General features: G+C 33.8%; 1 protein-coding gene across 7 annotated transcripts in view; it reads left to right on the top strand.

Moving 5' to 3' along the window:
* LOC123863282 (uncharacterized) overlaps window positions 1–16,435 on the top strand; it is a 691,187-nt gene that overhangs the window by 265,356 nt on the left and 409,396 nt on the right. For 6 of the 7 annotated variants that reach the window (XR_010407890.1, XR_008504970.2, XR_010407899.1 and 3 more), the window contains one exon: window positions 10,160–10,208. The exons of the other annotated variant lie outside the window; for it this stretch is intronic. Coding sequence is in view for 1 of the 6 variants with exons in the window: in XM_064580041.1 (XP_064436111.1) it covers window positions 10,160–10,206 (47 nt within the window). In the remaining 5 variants the exon portion in view is untranslated. The remainder of the gene's footprint in view (window positions 1–10,159; window positions 10,209–16,435) is intronic. 7 annotated transcript variants of the gene reach the window in all.

Raw genomic sequence — 16,435 nt, 5'->3', positions numbered from 1 at the left:
ATTATGTAGATTAGACACAAAAGAGAGGGAGAGCTGTGTAAAATATTAGACATTGTAAATTTTCCTTAAATATTTAGCTTTTATATCAGGAATTCAGATAATTTATCTTTCTGACTTTTCTAATTTACCTGAATAAATATCTCTGTTTATTCCTTTATCTCTTTTCTAACAAAGTATTTATATACACTGGTATATAACTGTCAGTTAATTTTTAAGTGAGTGACAATAGGGTCTGAAAATTTCCGGACATCCTTTAAATGGGTCTCTAACTTCGACTCACTTCATTATCAGTGAATTTTTATAAAAAATTGGGTGGGTTACAGGTAAAATCTCTAAATATGGGTGGATTATAAGTATAAATATTTGGTGAAATCATGAATTAGTTATTTTATAAATAAATTTATTTTATTTACAAAAATAAAATGAGATATGCTGATAAAAATTATTTTATTTATAAAATTTATTTATAAATACTTATATAAATGTACATTCATATATTAAAATATATTTATGTATAAATATATGTTCAAAATATCTAAAATATATTTTATATTTATATAAATATATAATAAATTCATATATATTTATATTATATAATAAATCCATATAAATATATATTTATATGAATAAATTATTTATAGTAATCCATGAATGGATTATTTTTTGGCCTTTTTGCTTGAAGAAATGAGTTCTACGGTGATATATTTTCAAGTCTCTCTGGGATCTACTTTGTGAAATAGATGGGATGACTTATATTATGGTTCTAATTATATTATGGTTCTAATTTACCTTCTCAATCACATGCACCCCAAACACTAGGCACTTCAGCGTATATGGCCCTCAGATTAGTTCATTAATCTGAGTGCCTATTTTTGGTCCAAGTATTGTGTCCAAAGATACTTTTAGGATCCAGACATGGTTAATACATGATCTCTGTCTTTCTGGAGCCCATAGTCAAGTGCGAGAAGAAGGCCGCTTAAATGTGCAGCGATCATGAGAGAAAACCATTTTAATATAACTTTATCTCCTTTAAATCTAATATACACCTATATTACAAATGCCAAGAATTCTCCAAGTTTAATCTCTTATACTTTCTATTTTCAACTCCCAGCACAATATAGGTGTTGGTGCATCACAGAGAGCTCCGTATCTATAAATACAATTATGAACAATATGGTCAAGATGGTAAGGACATGATTCTCAATATAGACCTAAGTAAAGAGTTAGCAAAGACAGATAAAGTATAGAAACTAGCTGTGCATCCTATTTATGAATGCAAGGAAGCAGTTCACATAATATCAGGATTCTCAAAGGATACTTCAGCATGTCATATGATAAACATAATCAGTTCTAAACCCAATGTAAATTGCCACAGGCATTCAATGTAGACAGTATTGTGTTGTGTATATGTATGACACACATGTTTGTGTCCTCCTTGAGTAAGATGTTTCTGATAGTTGGAAAAAATTATTTGAACATAACTAATATTATACTTCTGAGAACTCTAAAGCCAATCAAAAGTTGTTGGAGGTTTTACTTTCTCATCATAACAACCATCTTGAATATGATACATAATTTTAGCACTGGAAAATTCTTTTCCCAAGTCACATAATTTGGAACTCTTCTTTCTTTCAAATAGTACTTCACAACTTGAAAATAACATTAAGGCAAGATACTTCCACGTGAAGGGTTTTGACTATTTGATGTAAGATCTTTAATGAAAATATATATGCAGAAATCTTCACACTGGAAAACTCTAGTGACTGAATATGAAACTTAGCTCTGAACTTTCAACCACTTTTTAAGAAATGCTTTGTCTGAACCTTAAAAAAAAATTCGAAGTAAAAACAATGTCTCACCCTTCTGAAAGGGGAAATGAACTTCCTCCTCCTGCTCATTCTTTTATCTAAAGCATGAGGTGTACATGTGTTTATAATAAGCTGTGTTTAGACTCCATTATTGCCTTGTTTTCCAAAAATTATTGTTTGTTATTACTAACAAAAGATCACCGAAAGCAATTTCCCTTAATTTGCATGTCACAATCTTGCTATTTTGGTTGAGCATCAAACCATTCTACTTAGCTATTTTCTTTGTGTATATTTGTGTATGAGTGTGTGTGTGTGTGTGTGCAAGAACCCTCTAATGTTAACATCTCTCAGTATTTTGTTTTTATAAATGGATGCCAACTATTGTGCTTGCTAGCAGATATATTGCTATATTTGTGTTCCCTTTTGTATTCTTTTTTTTCTCAAAGACATGATTGAATCCTTATATGTCCAACAAACTGTTCAGTTTTGCTTTAATTAAAAAGAGGCTCATTCCTTTAAATATTTCTTTTCTTTAAGGGATGTATCCATGGACCTAAACTATGTTCCTTTCTAATTTATATTTATTATCATGTATCTTACAAAAATCATATTATCATTTAATAATATTGAGTATTTTTCATATTTATAATAATATTCAATATTAATAATTAAAGGTAAAATAGCTATATGATGTTTCCTCTATTGTTATATGTATACACATAGCAATATAGGTGTGTGCATATGTACATATATATTTATGAAATATGTGTGATATCATATATGGTATCATATCATGGTGTATGTCATATACCATGCTGTATCTATCCATCTGTCTATGAAAGCAGACAGATTTGTATACAGTTTTGTATCAGGTAAACAGTTAACTTTGATACTTAAGGTCATCTAGAGATATTAATATTCATATCCTGATGCAGGCATCTGGGGTGGAGTCTGAGATTTTGCATTTCTGATGAGACCTCAGGAGAGACAAATGCTGCTGGTTTGTGGAGCATGGAATGTCAAAGAGTTAGAGAACCAAGAGGTTCAAGTTTTGACTTTGCCCTCAATTCTGATCTTGACCTAGAGACTTTTTCCTCTCAACCTTGTTCCTTATTTAAAAATGGGTGGAATCATGTTTCTCCTGCCTCTTCATGGAATTTTTCTGTTGTTCAGATTAAATTAATTAGGAAAATGCTTCCTAACAAAAGAGCATGAGAAGAGGTAATACAGATAGGTATTTCCTCCTATCCTTTGAATAGTCTATTTGATGCCTTAATTTCTGTTGGTGTTTGCCCATTTAGCTTGAAATGATGGACCCAGTTTTAAGGTTATCTTTTAATAGTTCTTTGTCCTCATTTACCCTCTTTTTGTTCAGCCATTCATTTATTCATTCAACAGGTATTTATTGAGTAGCTTCTGTGCCCCATGCATTGTGCCAGTTCTGAATATATGATTGGCTTCTTGTACTTACTTCTACTTTTCTTCATTCTCTCAAATAATTTCTTCTATTGATTTCACTCTGTGCTCTGTACCTCTCATATCTTTCTTTCTGCCTTCAGTAGAGTGTTGGAGTCATTAATCTGAAGGCTACATTTTTAAAATCAGTTTTATCCAATTCTACAAGTATTCATTGGTTCCCCACTATTTGGAAGACTCCCTGCAAAAGGAATATAAAATTGAAGAAGCAAGAGAAAGGACAGTCCTTTTTTCACCTCAATGATATTCTATTTAAGGAATGGGATATCTCACAATTTCTCCAGTAACTGTAGTATAAGGCAGGATATGACTGGTGTCATCAGACTTTGAAGAATGCTTGAAGAATGAAAAACACAGCTGATTTGAGGCCTTTGCAAAGACTTCTTAAAGATGGCTAAACTGTGACAGAAAAAGATGAGAGGAAGGAAAGGGTGGATGTTGCAGGTGAAGCAAGTCATACCTTCTCCCCTCTTTGCTTTTCTTCATGGTGAGTGACTTGGGCAAGTGATCTGGCATGGGCAAAAAAGTTTTAAAATTTTTCTTAGGGTATGTGTGAGGAAAAGCTGGAAATTCCCGTCTGAGTCACCCTGTGATGGCCTTGGTTGCCAGCTCCAGGAGTTTGTACTCAGTAGAGGGGACATGAAGGAATCTTTGAAGGTTAATGTTACTGTTGGCCTTTTGGCCATGCATTTGAAGTCAACCTTTAATTCAAGTCAGCTGGAATTTAAACACAAACCCACTGTAAGAACTGAGTTCAGATAGTGTAGATTGGCGACCTCCAGGTAATCTTCTGCCAGTTTTTATCAAGGTGGCATAGCATACCGGGTACAGTATAATGGACTGTGTGAGGACACCTGGCTGCCAGGTAATCCTCGTTCAGTATCTTGCTAGTCTGTTGACCTTAGAGAAAGCATGAACCTCTGTGAGTCTTAGACACTTTTTCTTCATGATGGGAATAATAAACTCTGCCTATTTTCAAAGTCATTGTGAGAGATAAATATGGTAAATAAATCTGAAAATCATAAACCTTGAAAGTATAAAGATCTGTCCAAATATAAGTACTCCCCTTTGGGGCGCCTGGGTGGCCCAGTTGATTAAGTATAGAACTCTTGGTTTCTGCTCAGGCTGTGATCTCAGGGTCATGAGATCGAGCCCAGTGTCATGCTCCAGACTCATCACGGAGTCTACCTGAGATTCTCTATCCTTCTCCCTCCGCCCCTCCTGCTTGTGCTTTCTCTCTCTCTCTCTAAAATAAATAAACATATCTTTAAAAAAAGAATCCCCCCTTGATTTTTCTATTCCTCTCTGTCCCCCCTTCAGGGTGGGACATGAGAAGGGGTGATCTTTTCTGCCTCCTTTTCCTTCTCCTTTAAATGAAATACTATCTTTTTATTCCATCATTTTAGGAGTCAATGTGCACTTTTTGAGAACACATCCAACAACTCATTTCTTTTACCTGTTTCTTTTTAAAACCCTAAAATCATCCACAAAGCTGCTCCTACTCTTTTATGCTATAATGAATTTTTATGTGCAGGCTGTACTAATTATATTGTTATTCTAACTTTAGTTTAAATATCATCTCTTGAGATAGTCACCACCCACTGGCTACCGCACCCCCCATGGGATCACTCGCCACACTCCTTTATTTGCTTTATGGCACTTTTGATGACTAAAATTACCTTCTTCGTTTATTTGCTTATATGTTGTATGTCTCTTTAGTCAATACCATTTTATTAGTTCATTATGTGACAGACAGTGTCATTGGAACTGGGGATAGGAAAATAGGAACTGAACTGATGTGTGTGCCCTTAAGGAAACAGATAGTAATAAATATTGATGATAATATCTACCTATATGTATAAACATCAGGTGGTAAAAGGTGCTATAAAGAATAAAGCAAGCTGAAAGATTAAAGGGAGAAGGGGGTTATGCCATTTTAGATCAGATGTTCAGGGCAGGGGCCCCTGATTAGGTGCTATTTGTTCAAAGACCAGAAGGAAGTAAGGGAGAGACACATCTAAGGAAAAAGTATTTTGAGCAGAGGGAACTGAAAGTGGAAAGGCCTTGAAGTGGGGGCATACTTGGTATTTTTAAGGTCAAGTGAGGAGGAGCCCCGGGTGCCTGGAGGGCCATGAGCCAGGCAAGGGTAGGAGTCGGTGGGACCACAGAGCACAGGGTGGCCCTGAGCACTATCATGCAGACCTCAGAGTCTGTGTTAAGATCTGAGATTTTACTCTGAATGAAATGGCAAGTCTCTGGAAGGCTTTGGGCTGAGGAGTGATGTCATCAGATTCAGGTCACTCTTGCTGCCTTATGGTGAAGAAGATTAACTGGGAAGGGTGAAAGAAGGGAGAACCTGTGATATGCTAGAATTCACTCCCTCCAGCTCCCAAAAAGTCACTGTGCTTACCTCTTTGAGGACACATAGTCATGTCACTTTCAATTAGTCATGGTGGGAGTGTTTACACCATGAAATTCTGCAAAAGCTGTCAATTAGGGATTTCTTCTCTCTCTCTCTCTCTGCCCCTTCTTCATTTTGTCCTTGCTTACTTGCCTTCTTTCCTTCCTTCCTTCATCCCTCCTCCTCCTCTTCTTCCTTCCTTTGTTTTCTTTCTCTCCTTCCTTTTCTTTCTTTTATAACATTATCAATATTTATTATTTATAAAGTTATCAATAAACATTTATCAGCACATCTTGGAGAACACTAGGAGGTTGTTATAACAGTTCAAGTAAGAGATGATGGTGGCATAGATTAGACAAGGGTGAAGGAGATGATAAGAAGTAGTCAGATTCTGGAAGGCATCTCCAAAGAAATCACTGAGGGGCTTTGCTGACTGGTTGAGAAAACAGTTGAGAAAAAGATGCACCAAAGATGGCCTCCCGGTTCTGATCTGGGTAACTGAAAGAATTGTCATTGATTGAGATGGAAATGGCTTCAGGAGGAGAAGTTTGGGAGGCAAGTGTCAAGAATCTGGGTTTGGAGATGTGAAGATGGAGATGTCTCTTAGGTCTATCCAAATGGAGATTTCATGTTGGAAGTTGGATATTTGAATTTGACACTCAGGAGAGGAGTCTGGACTAGAGATGTTACTTTGGGAATTGTCTGTAAAGAGAATGGTTATGCCCCTGTTCTTCATAATTTAAATGGAGATTAATCACATATCAGTTATTCAAAATTTTCATGCAAATCAGAGAAGCAATGTCAATGCATGGCTGTTCATCTTGCTGAGACTGCTGAGTCAGATGTTCTCTTGTTACATTGTTTTATAATATAATTTAGGCAACTAAATAAATTCATATGCCATGAAATGATTAAAGCCCTACTCGCTTTTCCCCCAATTCAATTTCATGCTTACCCTTTTTGCTTCTTGGAACCAGTTAGCTCTAACCAACTCTTCTCAAAATCTGGTTCCAGGACTCAGCACTACCTGCAGCAGAATTAAATGGGTGTATTTTAAAATGTAGAATCCTGCACTTAAATACTAGTCCTATTAAATAATAATATTAGCCCAAGGTCCAAAAATCTGCATTGTAACAAATACTCCTTGTTATTAGTATGCACATAAAGATTTGGCCACTTCTGCTATAGTGTGTAAATATAAAGTATAGTCTTTTTATCCTTTTTAAGAATCTCCCTTTGCAAAAAATTTTAATGACTGTTTATATCATGTATATAGTTAAACCTGCTCACTCATATTCTACATTACTTACATTAGAACAGAATTTATTTCAGTCATAAAGATTTTGGTCTTTAGTTCAGGAACGCAATAGCAAAGTCAAATTTAATTATCTTTTTTTTTTTTTTCCAAAAAGTACCATTTTAGGATATACTGCAACTTTAGGATATATTCAAACAGAAAAACTCAGTTTCCATTTTAGACACTGAATTGCTCTGGTACTTTTAAAAATTTGTTAAATATTTCTGATTCTCCCCTGTTCTGGACACATGATAGAATTGTAATGCATTTCCTAGTCTCCTTGTGATTTAAGTGGGCCAGTAAAGGAGTTGAGGGCCGTAAGTATTGTACTTGGGGCCAGAACATTTAATCACCAGTGTTCCTTCACCTTTCCTGTATGTTTCTCCATAATTGAGATGGAGGCTACCCTATTTTTCTATTTACCTGAGTCACTATGATTAGCAGAGCTCCTCTGCTGATCTGTAATAGACATTTAGCATGAGTGAGAAATATACCTTTGTCATTTGAAGTGACCAGAATGGAGATTGGTTATTACTGTAGCACAACCTATTTTCTCTGGCAAAACTGGACCTGAGTCATCTTCTAATCCATAGACTGATATTGTGATCTGACCAAAGATAATTTTTTTTTCAACAGTTGTCAGGGGATTTCTTTCTTTTTTTTTTTTTTTAAAGATTTTATTTATTTATTTCAGACAGAGAGAATGAGAGGGAGGAGGGTCAGAGGGAGAAGCAGACTCCCTGCGGAGCAGGGAGCCCGATGCGGGACTCGATCCCGGGACTCCAGGATCATGACCTGAGCCGAAGGCAGTCGCTTAACCGACTGAGCCACCCAGGCGCCCCTGTCAGGGGATTTCTGTCAATATTTTCATCTTGACAATAAAAGATAGGTAGACACTATGTGTCTCTTCTCTTACAACTTTGCTACCAAGTAGTTGGTTCAAAAACCAAACCAAAAAACCCAAATAAGTTACAGACCAATTTCTGCAAACATACTAACTTTTACTAACAATCAGTCGTAAAATCCACCAAATAGCCCATTCCAATAATCTGGGTTAGTCTCTGTTCTCTGTCCCTTTCAGCATGCCATCCAGCACCTTGTAACAAAGGCACACTGCTGAGCAAACACACAGTATTCTGGTGGCAGGAGCAATGAGCCTTCTATTAGCACCAGGCAAAGAAGGTGCCATCTTAATTGAGGAGTGGGTGACAAATTAAATAGAATTCCAAATCTAAGGTGTCAAAGATGTTAGCCTCTTGGCCTTTTACTAGGATTTGTATATGTTGTCCCCAGAATGAGGAGATGATTGCCCAGTATTTCTAGCCAGTCACACATCTCGGAGCCCACTTGTCTTACCAAAGAAAAACTGTCACATCCTTTGTAAATTATCAACCCCCCATCCCATGTATAATTTCACAGAACAATATTTGGAAATTAAGAGCATTCATCACAGTTGCCCCTGGAGTTCAAATTACTGATTTAGAAATTTGAAATCTAGGTAGTGAATTAATTATAGATCTTTGTTTATTTACCTTTATGTTCTACTAGGAGTGTAAAAACCATAAAACTGACCATACATTATTTTACTTCACAAATACAAATGTAATCGTACTTGATTTTTAATAGTTTACTTTAGACTTCGTAAAGTTCTCCATATTTCTGTACTTCACTTCAGTACTAAATAGATCAATAACTAGCTGTACTTATTAAACAAAAAATATATTATTGAACTGTTTATATATTGTGTAGGGTTTTTTTTTAAGCCAAAAAATAAAAGAGACTATATTGGCTTAAAATGAAAATTTTAAAACTTTGGGTTAGAAGCTTAGATTCTGCTGTCCTCTTTCTGCATTTTCATGGTCTGGAAAGGATACTAGCCTTCCTTAATGGTTTAGTTTCCAAATATTTTGCCAACTGTGAATGAACTAGGTCAATGAAGGAAAACATTCTTTCTACAGCCTACATGAATATTCTGCTGTTTGAAAAACTGGACCAGCCCATCAATCACCTTGTTAATATTTGTAGATTCTCTCTCATAGAGTTGGAATATAATTTGTAAAACCTCATCAGTCATTATATGTTTCCCCAAATCTTCACCTCATTTCAAATTCTTCTAGTTACTCTTACATATAAATTAATTTCTGAATGCTTATGACAGCAAATAATATTGGTAAGGAAATTAATCGTATGTAAAGCATATAAAAAGACTGATTTAAAAATACTTCTTAAAAACTTGGAGTAGTGTCTTAAATATTAAAATTTGAGACATTAGATGTAATTTATGAGGTATTTTAATATTAACATTTTAAAATAAACCTATTTAAAAAATAGCATTCCACTAATAACCCTATGATTCGAAAAGTAGTGTTTATAAACTTGTAAAAATTTATTAAAATTTATTATTTATTTTTTATTATTTATTAAAAAAACCCAGATATTTTAAACATTAATTGGTGGTATTTCATGTGTTTACCTGTATGACAACCTTTTGTCTCTAAAATTAATTTGTGATATTTTATAAACAATAACAAGAACAGAATTTGCCTTCATAGTTAATTTATGTAAACTTAATTTTGGCTGGATCTGTTTTAATATTTTGATTAATTTTGACTCCTATGAATTTTGATTTTTGGAAGTCATAGATTTCCAAACTTAGAAAGCACACATACAGTGAATTGGATTGATTATTCCTAGCAAAGTAATTTATTGATATTAGTGATCCTATTATTGTGCAATACTTTTTAGGGGTTCTAAGAGAATGACTATTTTTATTATAGAAGAAGTGGTCTCAGCTGACAGAATTTATACTGAAATATTTAAATTCTTTAGACATCTCATTTTAATGAGGATGTTTTGTTTTGAGATTTCTTTTTGAATAAATGTAACATGAACATTTTGGATGTGTGTTGGTTCAGGAATTTCTTTTTACATTTCAGCCTTATTGAGGTATAATTGATGTACGAAATTGTGAGAGATTTAAAGTGTACATTGTGGTGATTTGACATACATAGACAGTGTGAAAGGATTCCCCCCCCCACAGAGTTAATTAATACATCTATCACCTCATTATTTATTTTTTTCTTTTTGTAAGAACATTAAAGTTCTACTCTCTTAGCAAAGTTGATGGAAATTTTTAATGATGACCACCACATCGTGATTCATTTCTTTTCCTTTCAGGTTATCGATCATTACAATGGCACTGTAAAGAGATGACTCAGAAATAACAGTAAGTCTTAATCATGTGAAAGACTTTATCATTTTAGTGTTGTACTAAAACATATGACAGCATATTTGGCTATTTTTTTTCCCTTCTAATTTTGTACACTAGTGCAGGACATAGAATGTGAGCAAAAACCCCTAGACCTCAAAGTATATTTTTACATGAATCCAAAATATTTTTAACTAAACTCTGCTAGTCAATAATTTTTGGATTTGGCAAGCTGTAGTACAGTCCTATTTTTGAGAAAAGTCAACAAAGTATTTCCCTTCTAATTCAATATCCTTTTTTTCCTCCCCTGAAACAATCTTTCCTTTTGGAGCAAAGGCTTATGAACTTAGTGTTTTTACAGCAACAATAATATATTGTTTCTTTTGCTGTGCTGAAAATAATGAATGTTTATGTTAGATTTAAAGTTTTGTCAGTCAGAAGATCTACTTACTTCACCAAATGAGATAGGTATGATAAGAACCCTTCTTTCCTTACTAGAGTTAGATGATCCCTGTTAGTAATACACTTACATTTCATATTTATATATTTCCATTTTTCTTTTAAACCATGAATCTTAATATGTTTCATATTCATAATAAGCTATTTTGATCAGCCATATGTTTTCTTCTGAAATGGATATATATCCTACAGAACGGACTAGAAGAATATTTTACCGTTAGTCATTATTCATTAGAATAATTTAAAATATCTGTTCTGGCTAAATTATTAGCCAACACTTTAATAAAGTATTGTTTTAATGCAACAGATTTACTTTCTCTCCTGACATGAAAATATACTTTTTTGTTTATAACATTTCTACCCAAAGACAGCTGATACAAAAATGCCCTGAACAAAGCCTCAGTAATAAAACACAGAAAAACAATGTTAAATTCAAAGCAACTGGTGAATTTAAATATACATATATGTGTGTGCGCAATCCACTAATACACATATACATAGAGATTAAGTGGCTAGATAGTAATATATCATTACATATTTTATAGATATGTAATTATAGATCATATAAGTATATGATAATATATAATATATTTAAGTAAATTATGTAAGTATATATAAGTAAATTATATAAATATATAAATATATAAATATATGTAATTATATAAATATGTCATTATAAAAGCAATATGTTGTAAAACTCAAAACGGACTCCTATAAAGAGGAAGTTACTAACCTTTTCCTCCTTTTGGTCTCCATCCCCCTCCCTGAGGTAGGCAATGTACAAGTATGCCTTGGACCCCTCTACCTCACTCATGTGAGTTTCTCTCACTTCAGAAAGCACAGATGCATATTTTTACATCTCTTTTGTCAGAAAGGGGTATTTTTGCTTTTGATGTTTGTCTTTATAAACAAAAGACCGAGAACAAACTCTTCAGCTTGTTTTTCATAGCTATCCCGTCAGGTTAATATGCACAATATTCCATGCTTTACCACACTAACTTTTAATTAAAGAAAATAAAAATCTGGATGTTCACTGTCCTTTTTCTATCACAGCCATAAATTAGAAAGTACCCATAGTGCCATGAATGGCAAATCCCAGTGATATTTTCACTCCAACTCTGATAGTCATGAAAATGACTCCAAGGCCTATGTTAGAACAGATATCAAGATTTATGAAGTGAATAGTAATTCAGTAAGCATGAGTTCTTGTACTGATCTATCTGTGATGTGTTGTTATCCGTCTCCAACAATATCTGACCCTTAGAGTAGAATAAATGCTGCTTTGCTATGATGTAATTGTTGCATTCTTCAGACACCACATTTGATGAAAGAAAGAATCACATTATGAAATTATGTGTTTCAGCAGAAAGGAATGAGTTAGAGGATGGATTTGCTATTTTACTACCTTCTTTTTAAGATTAGGCAGTGTGAAGAGAGCAAAAATAAATTATAGACTTTTCCAAATGAACATAAATCAAGGAAAATAAACATAGTAAAATCATACTTTAGGGTAAATAGCATTAGTTAATGACATTAAGCAATTTTGTTTACAATGGCATTGGTCATCAGAAAACTATATATATGTACTATATAAAGTATTATAATGTAATATATATTCATTAAATATATTTCATATATACTGATATTATATCTATATATTCTGTATTTTATACTGATATGTCTTCCAGACTGATAGGTACATCTGACTTTTGACCATAGAATATTTTTATTTTATAAAATGTAAATCCTAACACAACAGTATGACAAAGCCAGATTATGCTTTTAAAAAGATTTTCAAATTAACAAGTTTTTAAACCTCTGTGTGAGGGTATAGTATGTGCATATATATTCATAGCAATGAGCCTACATTGGGAGTTAACACTGTACATCAGGCAGTTTAGCTCACCTGAAATGTGAAGAGAAAATTGACAAGAATGGCTCAATGATTCCATTCAAGAATGATTCAATATCTACCACTATTTATGGAACATTTGCTATGTGCTAGATAATCTTCTAAGTGGTAGCGTTACATAGTGAACACAAGTCCTGACATGCATGGTCCCTACATTCTTGTGGTAATGATAGGAGCAGAGGAAGGGTAGACATTAACCAACAACCAAACAAATAAAAAATGTCATACTGTTTTTGATAGTGATGAATAATGTGGAGAAAAATAGAGTTGAGTGGGAAATTAGGGAAAGAGTATCATCTATTTTAGGTTGGGGGAGGCTTTTCTGAGTTAGCATCTGAGAAGAGACTTGCTATGCACTAAGATCTAGGAAAGTGCATCCTGGCAGAGAGAAGAACCTGAGTTGAGTTTCCAAGGAGAGAGTACCTGGCGTTATTTGAGCAATACTGAAGTGGCCAATAGGGTGGGGCATGGCCATGTAAGCTCCTCTTGGCCATGTTCAGAATATTAGATTTTTTTTTTAAGTCAAATGGGAAGCCATCCATCAGAGGCTATTGATCAGAGATACAAACTGATTTCGATTTTTAAGAGTTCACTTTGCTGTGTAAAGAATAGCCTGAGAGAAAAGTGGAAGATCAGTTAGATACTTACAATAGTACTTCAGAAGACTGGACTTGTATTCAATAGGTGCTTTTATTTATTTATTTTTAAGATTTTATTTATTTGAGAGAGGAGAGAGAGAGAGATAGCGAGAGAGAGCATAAGCAGGGAGGAAAGGGAGAAGCAGGCTCCCCACTGTACAGGGAGCCTGACGTGGGGCTCAATCTCCAGACCCTGGGATCATGATCTTGGGATCATGACCTGAGCTGAAGGCAGACACTTAACAGACTGAGCCACCCAGGTGCCCCTCTAGTAGGTTCTTTTAAATAGAATGATCTGAATACCATGATGTTTGATTTATAATTTATTTAATCCTCACAACAGAATAGACTATGTGCAGAATCTTTCAAACAATACTGGCATATAGTGAGTTTCCTGTAAATTCTATTATCTTCATCCTCTTTGTCATCATCATCATTATCACCATCATCATTAACATTATCAAAAGGTATAAGGAAAAACAATGCCCTTAGAAAAATAATGGTCCCCTCAAATGTTTTTACAAATATGATCCTCTTCCCTTGCTAAAGTCAAACATAAAGGATTTTTAGATATGCTATACTACATAGAATCATTTAAGAAAAATACATACAACATCCACTGCTTTATTCATTCTAAAGTTGCAGCCTAAGTTATAATTATAATCTAATTTACAGAAAAATAGCAGCTAAAATAAACCTATTTGTACCATTTCTATTTACATTTTTAAAATTGAGGTCTAATCAAGCTTCCCCTCCATTTCTACGAAAATCTGAACCTGAGTCAAATATATATATTCATTTTAGGTTGACTTTTTAAAGCACTAGTTAATCCTTAGATATGACTCTTTTCTGTGTATTATTATGCATAAATTTTTTTCAGGGCTCAGCCCCAGTTGATGGGAATGGTACATATATGCACACAACCAGGGATAATAGTAACTGCTCTCTTTGAAGTCCAGGGCTTGGTACATGGAGAGGAGCATATTATTGAAAATCGTTCTTTTATAAGCTGTTTTTCGACTTATTGCTTCTTTAGTTTCCTGAGGACTGCTCTATAACAAAGGGCTTATTTGGTACACAAATCAGTTTTATGTGGGGTTTTTTATTTTGCAAGTGTTTGTGTATTTCGTTTTGTTTTTTTGGGTATCGTTTTCTTTGTAGCCTGAAAGAATGATGAATAGTGCTAATTTTAACTTGAGTTTCAAATACTGATTGATATTTATAACATACACCTTTAACGTAGTAACAAAATAAACAAAAGTAGACCATTAAGCGAATGAAGAAATAGTATACATAAAATATCCCAGTTTTCAGATCTAGGTCTGACAACCCAATTTATATACCTTGGAAATTACACCGATCTCGCGTGTAAATAAACTGGATAATTTCAACATATCCCATATTTTGTATATTAAAGTAGAAGAATAAAGCGTTTAAAATCATAAAATGTACTAGTAATATTTTGGAATACTCTGACCTCATGACTACTTGTCTTTTAGTAAACATTTCCCATTTAATGATAAATGAATTTGCATATCTAAGGCCAAATTTGAAATCTTCTAATGCTGAAATTCAATCTAGTCTCAGCTAAATTATATGTGATTAATAAAAGTTGACACTGAACTCATTTTGGATTTTAAATGTAAAGTCTATGTCGCAAAAGTTAGTTTCACATACATCAAACACTTCCAAACTGTATGTCTCAATATTGACATAGATATACTTTGATAAATCTTTGTGGAATGATCTTAAAATTAAATTACTGGTCTTTAGAAAGTTAATACAACAATGTCCGAACAGAATTGAGATCTCACAAATAAAAACATACATTCAGGTCTATGTGCCATCAGCCTAGCACTAAAAGTGCGCCCTGAAAGATGTCGCCATAGAGAGCTGTCTGTTTGGCCTTTCATCCTGCTACCAAATGAGTGTACATGGTTCAGCTGATGTCTAGAAGCTGTTACATTATGCAAGCAGAGACAAGGGTTCTGCTTTTCTTGCTAACAGTATAACTTGCTGTTGTTTAATGTCTAGATCTGGCCCTGGAAGAGAATACGGTCATGAGGACTCATCTGGGAGGGAAAAAAGGACAGAGTTGGGGGGAGGGGAGGGGGCTACAGAGAGAAGGAAGGCAAAGGCTCAAGTGAACCCCAGCTGGGAGGAAAGAATCCATCTCTGTGCCAGGAGCTGTCAGATTGTGAGCACCCCTATCGTGCTACGTGTAAATCCAGTGGTGACATATAAGTATTTTTCATACTACCTAATACCTCAATGCAAAATAACTCTAGGATTCCAGATAACCAAAGAACCAAATTTGAAAAGAAAAATAAAACAGTCTACCTTTGTTAGACTAAATGAGACACTCCAGGTTGGTCTTCAAGTTGGCCCCCTCCCTAGAGATTTTCAATGGTAAAATCTAACTAGTCTTGGTTTTTACTACATTTGGTTACTTAAAACCTTACTAAGCTCCCAGTAGATGCAGCTCACTTGCTAGGAGGCAGTCTAGAGCAGGATTACATGAAGTGTGATCTGCTGGCCAGATCCCTCTGAGAATGCTCTGATACCAATTAGAAAGTGTAAGTATAAAAATTAAGAGTAAGCATTTAAAAATTTTATAAAACTTTGGCAGAGTTATTTTGTATCTGTTGACTCAATAAAATGTGGCTGTTAGTTTTTTAATTTAATTTTTCTAGTTATTTATTGTTATTGTGAAGTTGAAAGTATCAGTTCATCTATTTGGAAAAAAAAAATCATAGTCTGGCTCTTCACCGTAGTTAGTTTGAGAAACACTGGGCTAAGACTTTTGCAGTTTTAACATAGATCATTATAAGACAAGTCTAATAATAGTAAAGTGTATTGTTTTTCTACTCCCTGGAAGCATCAAGATTACAATGAAGTTGCTTAATTATATCCCCAAAGGAACTTATATTTGATTAATAAACTTCTTCCTTTCTCTAAGAAATATTTAAATATTTATGTGAAAATGTTCTGCATGCAAGAAGTCATATTTAAAAACTAAATAGAATGTCAATAGAACTGCATTTTTAAAATCCTAATATTATTTTACTATAAACCCAGTTTCTCCTTGCTGTTACTGCTTAACTTCTGTAATATATAATATTTATATGTGATGATCTCTAAAAATTTATTGGAAAAATAATAAAATATTAATTTACTAATCCAAGATGTGATCTCTCATGAAAATCTTAAATTTCTGCACTTAGAAATTATACATG

Source organism: Mirounga angustirostris, unplaced genomic scaffold, assembly GCF_029215605.1.
Source record: "Mirounga angustirostris isolate CCGP_5_RB_7025 unplaced genomic scaffold, mMirAng1.0.hap1 SCAF_1, whole genome shotgun sequence".
Classification (NCBI taxonomy): Eukaryota; Metazoa; Chordata; class Mammalia; order Carnivora; family Phocidae; genus Mirounga; species Mirounga angustirostris.
This window is presented reverse-complemented; position numbering and strand designations above follow the sequence as displayed.